The sequence below is a fragment of the Amphiprion ocellaris genome, chromosome 19 (assembly GCF_022539595.1).
Source record: "Amphiprion ocellaris isolate individual 3 ecotype Okinawa chromosome 19, ASM2253959v1, whole genome shotgun sequence".
NCBI lineage: Eukaryota > Metazoa > Chordata > Actinopteri > Pomacentridae > Amphiprion > Amphiprion ocellaris.
The window spans coordinates 385,995-401,175 of NC_072784.1; the positions used below are offsets into that span (position 1 = coordinate 385,995).

Genomic DNA, 15,181 nt, shown 5'->3' on the forward strand with positions numbered 1-15,181 from the left:
AAAGGCTAAACTGAGTCCAGTGGTTCTCAAATGATGCCATTAACCCCCCAGGGTGCAGCACAGTAGAGCATCATGTGATAAACACGACCTTCCTTTCTCTGGGATTCATTTCCTTTCTGCAGGTTCATCTCTGCTCAGTGATTCCCTGAACGTTGCAGGAGACGTGACTCTGGGTCACAACATCCACCAAACCAAGCAACAAACCTCTGGTTAAGAAGTCTGGAAAGACACGGCTAATTATCTAAACCATGTGGGCGAATCAGTTTGATCTTTGTCCCAATCAGCTGCTGCAGAGAGGCAGAGCAGAAAAACACAGATGAGAAGAGAGATAACACTAACTCTGATCACAGCCACATGTCTAAATGCTCTCTACACTGATAAGAAAAACCTCAGCAGAACCATTGGTCCCCTTGTTGCTAACAGCAGTAAATGTGATTTTAGAGCCGTCTGGTTGTATTACAGCAGCTGCACAGGAGGGGAGAGTTAATGATGCAGAATATTCACCTGCAACACCGAGGTGAAGGCATAAAAAACATCCACATGAACAGTTCGTAGGTTGCTCATTCAAGCATTCACCACATGAGCAGGTAACAACAGGAAGTAGATAATAGACGCAGCACAGAGCACTCCCTGTCTGACAACATGTGGGTAAAATGAAATGAATGAACTGTGAGAGTGAATTAGATCAGAGTAGGCAAAGCAGAAACTTTATATTTGTGAAAATAGACTACGGTAGTGTTTAACTGAGCTGCCCTGAGCGTAACATAAATAGACTAAAACACTGATCTGTGTATCATGTGCTATTCTCTTACACAGAAATGCATGAAAACTGAACTTTTAATGGTCAAAATCAAACAGCAATAAATCAACGTTTGTTAACTGGAGCCACAAGCAGCAGCTTCTAACCATCCTGAGCCTGACGGTAGAAGAGGAAATTCCTCAATCAGATAAAAAGCAGCTAACGGATGTTGGCAGTTACATGACCTCGATTCACCTCCATCCGAAGACTGAAACTGCCGTTTGTCAGGAGACGATGGCAGCGTCTAAACCACACTCCAAATCACTACAGAAACTACTGTGGTGCAAAAAAGGTTCTAAATCTGAGACAACATGAAGCTTCTCACGGTGGAGACGGAAAACATGAAGTCAGTCTATGAAGCGAGCAGACAGTCACTGGTTTTAGGTTCACCAATCTACAACTAAAGCACTTTACTGCTGGTGTGTCTTCATAAAAGCTGTTAAACTGAGATGTTTCTCTGCACTATGTGATGTTAGACTCACATGTTTCAGGATCTCTTTTAGGTAGTTTTTACTTGTGCGCTGCAGTTTTACATGTTTCTGGTGGACATTAAAATGTTACTCATTGAATGCTTGTGTTGTCACTTAATCAGATCTTCACTATAGGATTATCATGGCCTTAATAATCCATATATCTACAGAAAACTTTTAAAATAATAGAGTTGTACAGTTGTACTGTGTGTTATTCATGTGTTCCACCAGAGAGTTACTAGTTCATGCTTATTTACAACATTATTATATGTCTATTATTAACAATATTTAACCTAAAAACGTACTGATATATCACCATAACTGTACTGTAAGCTGTTGTATTTGATTATTTGATGAACAGAAATGTGATATCTAAATAGATCACCTGTAACTTTGAGTATTTTTACTATGGGATGATGTTTTTAGTCAGACCTGAGCAATAATCATTACTGGTATATTACATCATACTGTTGTATAGTAAAAGGCTGGAAAATCTACTTTTTCTTTATCTTATATCATTTGAAATGAATACGCTGAACATGTGTAACTCATTAAATAAATGGATTAAATTGCATAAACTGAGTCAGAGTCATTCTAATGTTAACTGAAAGTCAGAAAACACTCTAAGTTCTGCTTTAAGTCCATTACTACAGGACCAGTGAATGAATGAATTAATGGGTTTACTGGTGGATATGCACTAAAAACTGATCATATTATATCAGCTAAAGCGTTTATTTAATCTATAATATCGTACTTACGAGGCATGATTCCTTGGCTAACCAGCTCTTCTCTGGTTCTTCTCTGCTGCAGCTTCAGCTGGAGAACTGGAGACAGAAGAACAGAAAGAGAAGACGCAGCAGAATGAATCGAGAACATCATCAAACAGACGACGCTTCATCTCCACCTCAGAAAACCACAACAGCGCTGACTTTACTCACAGGCACAGGTCAAAGACACATCAGATAAAAAAAAAAATACCTATGAATAAATTATGGAAGCCAGAAATGTCAGTAATAATGGAGCTCTGCTACATCTGAGGTGGTCTGCTGAGAGGTTTTTATCAACCCTGTTACCCTAACCTCTTACCTGCTAACAAAGTCTGTGGTCCTCTGGTTATGTCACACACCACACACATGAACACACACACAGCAGGTTCCTGTTTCAGCATTAAATAGCAGCATTCATGACATCTGAACACCACACGGAGAAGAGAAGACCCAAAGACGTCAGAATGGATATCCTGACAGCAGCTGATGTACGTTTCTTATTCTGTCAAACTCTGAAAAGTTCTTAAACCTGTCCTGAACCAGCCTCACACAGGAAACAGACTTTTCTCATATCTGAAAACATCTTTCTGGGCTGAACTTCGAAGAGGAGATGAAAATATGAATCGGCAGGAAATGATTTTCTGCCATCAGGAGTTGGATCTGCATCATGAAGTGAGATAAAATGAGGCAAACATTTTGGGTATGGAGTTTTTTTTTCTGCAGCTACGATATCAGCTCCTTCCTCAGCTGCTGGAAGGTTTCTGAGGGTTACGACCAGTAATCAGACCACGGTTAGAACCTGGTGACCTCGGCTGCAGAGACTTTAAACTGAATCTCACATGCACACATTTAACATGCACCTTTCTACCTTCTAATATTTTATTCCTAGTTGTCTGAACATGCACCATTAAGTGGATAAATCTAACGCTTTACTGTTAAACCTGCTGGGTCATTATCGGAGGTCTGAAAGGACGGATCCATAAAGTCGTAATTTATTGCTGTGCTCTGAAGTGGATCACCCCAATGACATTCAGACTGGAGCTCATCTTTCCCCAGCAGAGGTAGGGTTAGGGTTAGAGCGTTCCTCCAGCGTTCCTCCAGTGTTCCTTCAGCGTGGCTTCACACACCACAGGGGGTCACTGGATCAGCAGAAAGGTTCACAGAGTCTAAAGGAACAAATTAATCACACCATCTGGACAGAAACTACATCTAAAGGAGCCAGATTAGCTGGTAGAAATGGTAGACGCCACACTATCGCATTAAGTAAGAAATAGTTCTACATATTGTAGACATAATTATGAAAATATATATATTACCAACCAGTACAGATGTGGTTTACATCCATATCAGTCCATAACTGGCGTATGAATCCTTGAGTTATGGGTAACAATGTGTTTTGTTTCTCACCACTAATATCTAGTCAGTTTATTTTTGAGTTATGCTGAATGTTTGAATTAAATTTGAAGAAATCGCCTCGACGTGTTCCTGAGACATCCTGTTCACAAGGATGGAACAAACAGACAACCTGAAGACATGATTATAAAGATGTTAAAACCTAATAAAACAGAGCCGAAGAACTTCTTAATCGTTTCTACACTATAAGCAACTCTTCCACCTAGAAAGTTTCTGTTTAGAGGTTCTGTATGAGACTTTGAACGTAAATATAGCATTCATGGAGCAGAAAATAACTAATTACGATCTAAAGAATCGTCTTTAGCAACACCTCTCCACTGCTGACCTCCCTGCATTCACAAACAGCAGGAGGTGACATGGTGGAGACATTACTGGAGAGAACAAACACAGTAATCTAACCTAACTTTGAATCCAAACCTCTGCTTCCTTTTCTTAAACCTGTTATCTGCATTTTCCATCTGCTGATCCACTTTCCTGATCCCTGTTCCATCTCTTCACAACCATCATCCCCTATCAACCAACACCACTGTCCTCTTCTGTCTTGGTTTCCTTCATGTGAAATTAAACCAGACCCTGAAACAGCCCTGGTCACGCATATGCACCTCTTTTACATGTTTTAAACTCTACAATTATGTTGTGTGAATTTAGATTATTTTTAGTATTCCCTCTATTTCCTGTCCCCTAAGTGTGAACTAATGAGAGCACACTCTGCTGCTGTGGCCTGTTAGGATCTGAATCTGCAGACAGTAACTCTGTGTCCTACAGCAGATAAAACATTCTTATTCCTGTGGTTTCTGTGAAGATGCTGATGCAGGATGGAGCAGCTTCTCTCTCTGGTAGTGGGAAAGATTTAACGGCTCCTGCAGGCAAACATGGGTGGACCAAGAAAACCAACACCAGCACAGATACTCATTACAAGCACAATATTTACACACACAGACACACACACACACACACACACACACACACACACACACACACACACACACACACACACACACACACACACACACACACACACACACACACACACACACACACACACACACACACACACACACACACACACACACAGCAGTGCACGTTAATGTGAGCACGCATAAAGACACGTTTTAATGCCTCCTCCTACGGCAGCCTGGTGTGAACGTACACACTAACAGGCACTCAAACACTGGTTTTGGAGGCCGACGATTTGTGCTGAGATGACAGGAAAGTGATGCAACGTGCTGATACACCATCTATTCTGGGAAAGCGTGCTCACAACATCACAGCTACCTTTTCTCAACACTTTATCAGACTTAGAGGAATCCTGGTGAGCTTACAGGCTACTATGTGAAGGACACATCCAAGAGGAAAGTTCAGTTCAGAGTACACATTAATAAAACAGAGGAGACCTTCCTGGAGAGTATGTAGGTCTCTCATAGGCTAAAGCTGATTGGTCATTATAGAACAATCCTCCATCTATTAAGAAGAATCTTTTGCTAATCTGTCCAAAACCAAAAATACAACAACTGCAGGGATTAAACTGTTTTCTACCTACAGAAGTAACTGAACATTACTCCAGAAACAAACACACTGGCATTGTTTGCTGGGTTAAAGAGTTCAAATTTACAGAAAAAAACAAACCCAAAAACTGTTCATCACTAGCCCACCCATCCACATTTCTGTTCTGGATGCTACATGTTTATCTAGACTCAATGTACGTATAGTCCTCCACCTAAAAAACGTTTTTCCTGACAAACAGTTTGAGTCAGACTGAAACACCAGAACAAACTGCATCTAGTCTGAATACAGGAACAGTCCTGTTTGGTTCAGACGTCATCCAGATGAGTCATAGCTGCTGGGTTTCTGTCTGACAGGATGTATACATCCAACGTGGTTGGTTATGGTTAGCTACGGTTTTAAAATTAATCAGCTGGGAACATTTAAAAAGTCACTATGACACAGCATTTTAACCCGCTCACTAAGCCAACAGTAGCTCGGTATAAATCAGTCGACTATAGAGAAACTGAGGGAAGGATTGTTTTAAAGGTTTCTGAGAGTTTAAAGTGTTAAACCTGCCGCTGTTATCACTGGAAAATGGAATATGAGGCCACATTAAACAGGAAAATTGAATTACTTAGCAGGTAGAGTTGAAAACAGTGTTTTTTTTAAATGGTAGATGCTTCAGAGCACTTGAATGTCTAAATTAATTTTAATCGTGGTAGTGTGTTTGGTTATTCTACTACAGGGTGGTGTCTGGAAGTGTTAGTATTTACTTTAGGAGTACTTATTTAATCCCAAACCATCTTCTTTTTAATTAAAGGAGACCATAAAAGCAGCCTTGATAAAATACATCATGTCTATCTCAGTCTTCACACCTCTAGGTGCCAGTAGATGCAGTTTATTCAGTTCCATTCATACCACAGAAAACATGTAGATCTTCTGGGGATGTTTCTGAGAGTCTAGTTTACTATCTAGGATACAGCAGCAGGCTACAGACTGGGTGTTATTTTACTGGATACAGCAGCAGGCTACAGACTGGGTGTGTTATTTTTACTGGATACAGGAGCATGCTACAGACCGGGGTGTATTATTGTCAGTGATTCTTCCTGAGCTGAACCAAGTGAGTTTGTTGCTTCCCATCGTAAACACTGTGGATTGACATGTAGGACGGGATATCTGGAGAACTTTGTTTAGACACCACTGACGGAGAGCGCACACAGATCTAACCTGCTTCTAAGTCCTTCTTTAATTACTACTCTTTTATTAGATTATGAAGGGAATGAAGTGAATAATTCACACAGCCTCTCCTAAAAACAAACATTTGTTTAGAGTACAATGTGCTTCCTGGTGTACCACCTCCAGACCATGTTGATGATGAAGTTTACATGTGGAGGTTCATGTGTTCAGTGTCTTCTACTTCTGTTATTTGTCCATGATATTTCTTTTAAAACTGGGATAAATTCATCATCATTCTTAGCATCCTGTTGTATTATTGTTGATTGTTCTCTAGTGCTCCTGTTTTCTGAACTCTTCTTCATGCTGTTGTGCTTCTAATGTACTGTACTGTTGTGTTTCTCTCTTACTGCCTCTAACCCATGATCCTCCTCTGCCTCCCCCTTTCTCCCTCGCTTTCCTTTCTATTTGAGTCCATGCTGTAACCACTGGGAACCCAATCCCTCCGGACAGCCGGACCACATGAAGCCACATTACTGTAAACTGCCAACACATGCTCAGAGGACAGTTTAAAAGCTGAATCTGTTGACTGAAAAAAGGCAGAAAAAAGTAGTTGAATCTCTGCTCAGCATGATTAAGTTGTCGCTACGCCACCGTATTTCACAGATATGTGACATATGATATTTTCAAGAATAATTCTAGTTTTTTAAATCTTTAAATCTGACTTTCAGCAGTTGGCTCAATCTGACTGGATTCTCTGGAAGTCACTCTCCTAAATGGATCCAGACTCGTTTCCGTGAGCTGCTTTGGTTGGAGGTCCATGTCTCGAACAGGTTGCTGAGTTCATGTACTGAAGGCCGTGAAGCTGGAAGAGAACCAGCTGTAACCCAGCCCCTGGAAGAGCATTTGATCCACTTAATACCTCAGCTTAGCAACACACTTCAGGGAGGCCTGTAAATTTAAAACATTAAGTGCAGCTTTTCATATGCAGATGTACATTTTGGCACGTTGCTGCATGTTAGCACTAAACAAACTAGAAATGTAGTAAAAAATGAAACCAGCCAGCCAAAAACATTTCTAAATCACGTGTATAAATGTTGGTACACACTGGAAACATGACCATCAGCAGGTTTCCCACCTTGTCGGAGGCTCTGGCAGGCCTGGCGCTCTAACTCAAAGCGGATGGCTCTCTCCTCCATGCTGCTGCTGATTGGCTGAGGCTGGAAGGGCTCAATGCGGACACACGGCAGGTGCTCCAGCATGGCGACAGATCAGACTAAAACTACATCGGAACAGGCATCCACAGAAGAAAAAAAGACAGAACAAGCAGCCGGTCAGCTCCAGCTCAGCCCAGGAGCTGGATTTCTGTCACAGGTTTGAACATCTAAAATCAGAGGAGAACAATCCTCTCAGAGCCGAGCAGAGGGAGACGGAGAAGGTTCAGAAATCAGATGATCAAAGAGATGATCCTCAGTCCATCCACTGCTTTAGAAAAACTCCTTGAGAAGACAAGAAAGTCTTCATCATGATAGCAGTAAAATAATTTATAAAAGGCTCAGGAACTCAGACTGTCAGCTACCATGAGGCTCCAGAAGAACTCCTCCTGTAGCTGCAGTAGGACTGAGACGTTTCTCCATGAGTCAGATGGAGTCTCAGCTGCTGCTGTACTCTGTCATTCATCCGCTGACAGACACAAACAGGCGCACATGAAGACACACACACACACACACACACACACACACACACACAGACACACACAGACACAGACACAGACACAGACACAGACACAGACACACACAGACACAGACACAGACACACACACACACACACACACACACACACACACACACACACACACACACACACACACACACACACACACACACACACACACACACACACACACACACACACACACACACACACACGTAACACTCCTGATCTGAGCTCAGCATGGTGTCACTGATCTCCACCTCTCACCTCAACTGCTGTAACAATGTAAATTTCCCCTGGAGTGGGGAGAAATAAAGAACTTTATCTTATCTTTATCTTATCCACCGCTTTCAGGCCTAAAATCATTAAACACAAACACCTGCTGCTGCTGTCAGCTTCCCTCTGCTCTGCTGGGCTGTCCCTCTGTCCCTCTGTCCTTCTGTCCTGTTGTCCTGTTGGCCTGTTGTCCTGCTGTCGCTCTGTCCTGTTGTCCTGCTGTTCCTCTGTCCTTCTGTCCTGTTGTCCTGTTGTCCTGCTGTCCCTCTGTCCTTCCGTCCTGTTGTCCTGTTGTCCTGCTGTCCCTCTGTCCTTCTGTCCTGTTGTCCTACTGTCCCTCTGTCCTTCTGTCCTGTTGTCCTGTTGTCCTGCTGTCCCTCTGTCCTTCTGTCCTGTTGTCCTGCTGTCCCTCTGTCCTTCTGTCCTGTTGTCCTACTGTCCCTCTGTCCTTCTGTCCTGTTGTCCTGTTGTCCTGTTGTCCTGCTGTCCTGCTGTCCCTCTGTCCTTCTGTCCTGTTGTCCTGCTGTCCCTCTGTCCTTCTGTCCTGTTGTCCTGTTGTCCTGTTGTCCTGCTGTCCTGCTGTCCCTCTGTCCTTCTGTCCTGTTGTCCTACTGTCCCTCTGTCCTTCTGTCCTGTTGTCCTGTTGTCCTGTTGTCCTGCTGTCCCTCTGTCCTTCTGTCCTGTTGTCCTGCTGTCCCTCTGTCCTTCTGTCCTGTTGTCCTACTGTCCCTCTGTCCTTCTGTCCTGTTGTCCTGTTGTCCTGTTGTCCTGCTGTCCTGCTGTCCCTCTGTCCTTCTGTCCTGTTGTCCTGCTGTCCCTCTGTCCTTCTGTCCACCTGTCTGACCTTTATGCCCTGATTTTTTGGCTAACCATGTTTGAAGGACTGTGGCTAATATTCCTCCTCTCTACCCTGGTTAAACTGGTCCATGTACTGGTCTGGTACATGGAGCAGTTTTACCAGTCTGGATCTGGTTAAACTCACATTTAGACTATAGATAGTCTGACTAACATGGGTCCAGCTCTGGTGTGCTTCATTAAAGAGTTATTCTTCTGTTGTTAAATCCATTAGCTATTTTAGCTCATTTATTTTCCACCAAAAACAACCCAAAATGACTATTTCATTTCAGTTCATTTATTTTATCAAATGTATGTCATTCAATAATGCAGGACAGCATAACATGTAAACAAAGGACTAAATTAAAATGCAAACTAAAAATTAAACTACAATTAAAAGACTCCAAAAGAAATCCAAGTTTCTATTGAACCTGTTAACAAAATGAAAAGGTTTAGACCATGTATATATTTTAAATGATTGCTTTTTACACTTATTTCTGTTGCTGAATGTTAACATGGACAGAAATTTGATCAAATTTAAATGTATTATTTAAATTAAAAGGATTTGATATGGTTCGAACATGGATCCAGTGGATATTTTACACACATTGAACATCTAAAACGACTACTTTTCTTCTTATTGTGTCACTGTTCTTGGACTTTGGTAGCAGCTTTAAATGTGATGAGAATATCACGGTATTCATAGCATAAACATCATATTTAACGCATGTATACAGTGAGTTTGCTGGATAGAATGGGCTGTATTTTAGTCACTATTTTATACTTATTCTGCTGTCGGACAACAGAAATAGAGAAATGCGTTAATGAGAACAGCATTATTAGGAATTCAGCTGTATTAAAATACTGCATACACGAGTGAGGAGAGAAGAATGGAAGTAAACAGATGAAAATATCCTTTGCACACAATAGCACCATGTGTTTCCTCCGCAGGTGTTTATCTGTGCTGCTGGGATATGTCACCTTTATGTTCTCTGGCAGTTAGAAGAACAGCAGCAGCTACACTTTAGAAACCTCCAGTCTATCTGTGCTTTTGAATCATCAGTATTCTGCAGTGGAAATGCTCAGCCATGGTCCTGAACTCTTATTTCTCTCATATAAAAAACGTGTTAACAAGGAAGAAAATAGATTTTCAAAGTTGATAAAAGAATAACTTTTGATATTGCTACCAAAAGAGTGAAATTAGATATTAAAGCCTCATTTGTTGTGGAAGATTCTCCATTGGTTATTTATTATAAGACATCCAGCAGACAGCCTGCCCTGTCCTGGCTGTGACACTGGATCATGGAACACTTTATTAAAGGTATATCTGCAGATGTAGCCCAGATGTTCTCTACTAAACATATAGCTGCAGATGTAGCTGAGATGTTCTCTACTAAACATACAGCTGCAGATGTAGCCCAGATGTTCTCTACTAAACATATATCTGCAGATGTAGTCCAGATGTTCTCTACTAAACATACAGCTGCAGATGTAGCCCAGATGTTCTCTACTAAAGGTACAGCTGCAGATGTAGCTCAGATGTTCTCTACTAAACATACAGCTGCAGATGTAGCCCAGATGTTCTCTACTAAACGTATAGCTGCAGATGTAGCCCAGATGTTCTCTACTAAACATATAGCTGCAGATGTAGCCCAGATGTTCTCTACTAAACATATAGCTGCAGATGTAGCCCAGATGTTCTCTACTAAACATACAGCTGCAGATGTAGCCCAGATGTTCTCTACTAAACATATAGCTGCAGATGTAGCCCAGATGTTCTCTACTAAACATACAGCTGCAGATGTAGCCCAGATGTTCTCTACTAAACATATAGCTGCAGATGTAGCCCAGATGTTCTCTACTAAACATACAGCTGCAGATGTAGCCCAGATGTTCTCTACTAAAGGTACAGCTGCAGATGTAGCCCAGATGTTCTCTACTAAACATATATCTGCAGATGTAGCCCAGATGTTCTCTACTAAAGGTACAGCTGCAGATGTAGCCCAGATGTTCTCTACTAAACATATATCTGCAGATGTAGCCCAGATGTTCTCTACTAAAGGTACAGCTGCAGATGTAGCCCAGATGTTCTCTACTAAACATATATCTGCAGATGTAGCCCAGATGTTCTCTACTGAAGGTACAGCTGCAGATGTAGCCAAGATGTTCTCTACTAAACATATATCTGCAGATGTAGTCCAGATGTTCTCTACTAAAGGTACAGCTGCAGATGTAGCCAAGATGTTCTCTACTAAACATATATCTGCAGATGTAGTCCAGATGTTCTCTACTAAACGTATATCTGCAGATGTAGCCAAGATGTTCTCTACTAAACATATATCTGCAGATGTAGTCCAGATGTTCTCTACTAAACGTATATCTGCAGATGTAGTCCAGATGTTCTCTACTAAAGGTACAGCTGCAGATGTAGCCCAGATGTTCTCTACTAAACATATATCTGCAGACGTTGCCCAGATGTTCTCTACTAAACATATAGCTGCAGATGTAGCCCAGATGTTCTCTACTAAAGGTACAGCTGCAGATGTAGCCCAGATGTTCTCTACTAAACATATAGCTGCAGATGTGGCCCAGATGTTCTCTACTAAACATATATCTGCAAATGTAGCCCAGATGTTCTCTACTAAACATACAGCTGCAGATGTAGCCCAGATGTTCTCTACTAAACATATATCTGCAGATGTAGTCCAGATGTTCTCTACTAAACATACAGCTGCAGATGTAGCCCAGATGTTCTCTACTAAAGGTACAGCTGCAGATGTAGCCCAGATGTTCTCTACTAAACATATAGCTGCAGATGTAGTCCAGATGTTCTCTACTAAACATATATCTGCAGATGTAGCCCAGATGTTCTCTACTAAAGGTACAGCTGCAGATGTAGCCCAGATGTTCTCTACTAAAGGTACAGCTGCAGATGTAGCCCAGATGTTCTCTACTAAAGGTACAGCTGCAGATGTAGCCCAGATGTTCTCTACTAAACATATAGCTGCAGATGTAGTCCAGATGTTCTCTACTAAACATATATCTGCAGATGTAGCCCAGATGTTCTCTACTAAAGGTACAGCTGCAGATGTAGCCCAGATGTTCTCTACTAAAGGTACAGCTGCAGATGTAGCCCAGATGTTCTCTACTAAAGGTACAGCTGCAGATGTAGCCCAGATGTTCTCTACTAAAGGTACAGCTGCAGATGTAGCCCAGATGTTCTCTACTAAACATATATCTGCAGATGTAGCCCAGATGTTCTCTACTAAAGGTATATCTGCAGATGTAGTCCAGATGTTCTCTACTAAAGGTACAGCTGCAGACGTAGTCCAGATGTTCTCTACTAAACATATATCTGCAGATGTAGTCCAGATGTTCTCTACTAAAGGTACAACTGCAGATGTAGTCCAGATGTTCTCTACTAAACATATAGCTGCAGACGTAGTCCAGATGTTCTCTACTAAACATATAGCTGCAGATGTAGCCCAGATGTTCTCTACTAAACATATAGCTGCAGACGTAGTCCAGATGTTCTCTACTAAACATATATCTGCAGATGTAGTCCAGATGTTCTCTACTAAAGGTACAGCTGCAGATGTAGCCCAGATGTTCTCTACTAAACATATAGCTGCAGATGTAGTCCAGATGTTCTCTACTAAACATATATCTGCAGATGTAGCCCAGATGTTCTCTACTAAAGGTACAGCTGCAGATGTAGCCCAGATGTTCTCTACTAAAGGTACAGCTGCAGATGTAGCCCAGATGTTCTCTACTAAAGGTACAGCTGCAGATGTAGCCCAGATGTTCTCTACTAAAGGTACAGCTGCAGATGTAGCCCAGATGTTCTCTACTAAACATATATCTGCAGATGTAGCCCAGATGTTCTCTACTAAAGGTATATCTGCAGATGTAGTCCAGATGTTCTCTACTAAAGGTACAGCTGCAGACGTAGTCCAGATGTTCTCTACTAAACATATATCTGCAGATGTAGTCCAGATGTTCTCTACTAAAGGTACAACTGCAGATGTAGTCCAGATGTTCTCTACTAAACATATAGCTGCAGACGTAGTCCAGATGTTCTCTACTAAACATATAGCTGCAGATGTAGCCCAGATGTTCTCTACTAAACATATAGCTGCAGACGTAGTCCAGATGTTCTCTACTAAACATATATCTGCAGATGTAGTCCAGATGTTCTCTACTAAAGGTACAGCTGCAGATGTAGCCCAGTAGCTGATGTGTTCTCTTCCAGCGGGTCAGTCAGGTAAATCTACCTGCCTGGGAGCGCTGAAGCTGTCTTTATGGTCTCCTCCTCCCTCAAGCCATGTCAATAGAAAACACCTGTTCCCTGCTGACACTTCCATTCATCTCCATTATTAAGGCTCTGTCCCGGGCGACATCACTTAACATGACATGACATTAAAAGGTGAGAAAGGGCCCTTTCAAGGTGAGGAAACCAAGCACTGCCCTGTCTGGTCTGTCAGCTAGCATTACAGGGATCCAGCTGTCATTTTCACATTATGTTGATGAAAGAAAAGTGTGTAGCAGCCGCAGTGCTTCAGAAACAAAGAGCAGCGAGGCAGATAAAGCACGTGCTTTGGTAAATGATTTGATTATCAGTGTTAAATATGCAGCAGGGTGTGTGTCTGTGTGTTTCTGTTACAGAGGGTGTTAACATGCAGGAAGTGTTGTCCTCAGGCGAAGAACTCCTCGGTCTGAGAGAGGAAAACGAATCGGGACTCTGATCCGCCATTCCTCCAGATAAGACCCGACCAGAGCAGTGGAGGATAATCCTGCTGTGTGGCAGCGTGGGCGTGCACGTGTGGAGGTGTGGGAGGCTGTCGAGTCCTCTGTTAATTACTAATATATGTGTATAATTTATGCTGCAGCGAGGCTTAAACTGTAAAAATGAGCGTGCATGTCTTTGTATCTGAGTGAGTCTGGATGAAGTGTGTGTTTTCATATCAGGTCTAAATGCTGAGATAAAAGCAGCAGACTGGACTTTTCCTCTGTGTTTCCCACACACAGATCTGTCCTGCTGTTTCTGTGGAGGCAGATCTTAATCTGTTCAGTAATAAACAGACTCAGATCTCAGAGAAAAGCTTCAGAGTAAAACTAAAGGTTCAAGGTCACCGTTCCCATGTTCCATATTTCTACTTAAATCACGACAATCCCTTTAACATTTCTATAACTGCTGGGCCACATTTGACAGAAACTAAAATCCTAACTAACTCAGAGACAAGCTTCCAATAATTCTCATCGTCTTCATGTCCCATTAGCCCCCCTGGAGCTATTGTGGGATAGATCTGTCTGCAGCGCTGCTACAAACTACAGGAATGACCTTCACAGATCAAACTTACAGCAACCCTTCCTTACACTGAGCCTTTACCACCCACTTCAATTCAGTTCTACATTACAACTACACTCTCCATTAAAACTCATGTGGCAGCAGGATGGACATATCTAGTGATTACATAACACTTTTATTCATCCAGAGGCATGTTTCTGGCTGCCTGCTGCACGTAAATCCAAGGTACACATTTTGGCCGGTTTTCGTTCTTCTTCAGCTCCTGAGGGAAATAATTGGCTCTTTAGCGGCTAAATGCTAAGCTACATTCACCACTTAGTCTCTGAATGTGTCTGTCAGGCAGTCAGCTTTTAGAGCAGATGTGCAGTTTGGTTTTAGAGACGTTTTGTTCTGAAAACAGCTGCCTGCTAAAAACCAATGCTATGAGAGTTGTAGGAATGAATTGAAACAGAAGTCTTGGACCTCAGACAGTGAGGTGAAGGTCAATGTGAAGCTTTGTGAACATGAGGGGAGCTGTAGAATCTCTGTAGGTTCATTAATATATGTGATCCTTTTCACATTGTCACATTATTTTTATGCTATCCAACGATTAAGGCTGCTTTTCTCAGCTAGAAAACTCCGTGCACCAGAAAACAACAGGGTTACTGGGTTACTGAAACACAATTAAGACTTCAAATTAATTAGTTTGCAGTTTCCTGAATGCTAAACATTAACAGAGTTCAGGTTTCACGAGCAAAAAATCTATAATTCTGTCCACCAAATTGAAATTATTGATGACTGCATAAATAATAGATTAAAAAAAATAACAAAATGATGTCAGAAATATTTCTCAAAACAATTTAACAAAATCACAAACTGCATCTTCCAAACCTTCATCAGGGGAAATTAAATGCAGGACGCTATTAAACTGTAATGTAGTTTTAGATAACTGCAGACAGAAGGA

The 15,181-nt window shown here is 41.7% G+C and overlaps 1 protein-coding gene across 4 annotated transcripts in view; it reads right to left on the reverse strand.

Moving 5' to 3' along the window:
• LOC111587474 (myocardin-related transcription factor A-like) overlaps nt 1-15,181 on the reverse strand; it is a 48,796-nt gene that overhangs the window by 22,178 nt on the left and 11,437 nt on the right. For 2 of the 4 annotated variants that reach the window (XM_055005443.1, XM_055005442.1), the window contains exons 1-2: nt 7,246-7,747; nt 2,028-2,093 (exon numbers count right to left, since the gene is read on the reverse strand). In XM_055005443.1, the coding sequence (XP_054861418.1) occupies nt 2,028-2,093; nt 7,246-7,369 (190 nt within the window). In that variant the 5' untranslated portion in view covers nt 7,370-7,747. Of the gene's footprint in view, nt 1-2,027; nt 2,094-2,355; nt 7,059-7,245; nt 7,749-15,181 lie in introns of those variants that run through there. The other 2 variants (XM_055005444.1, XM_055005445.1) reach the window with 2 other exon arrangements.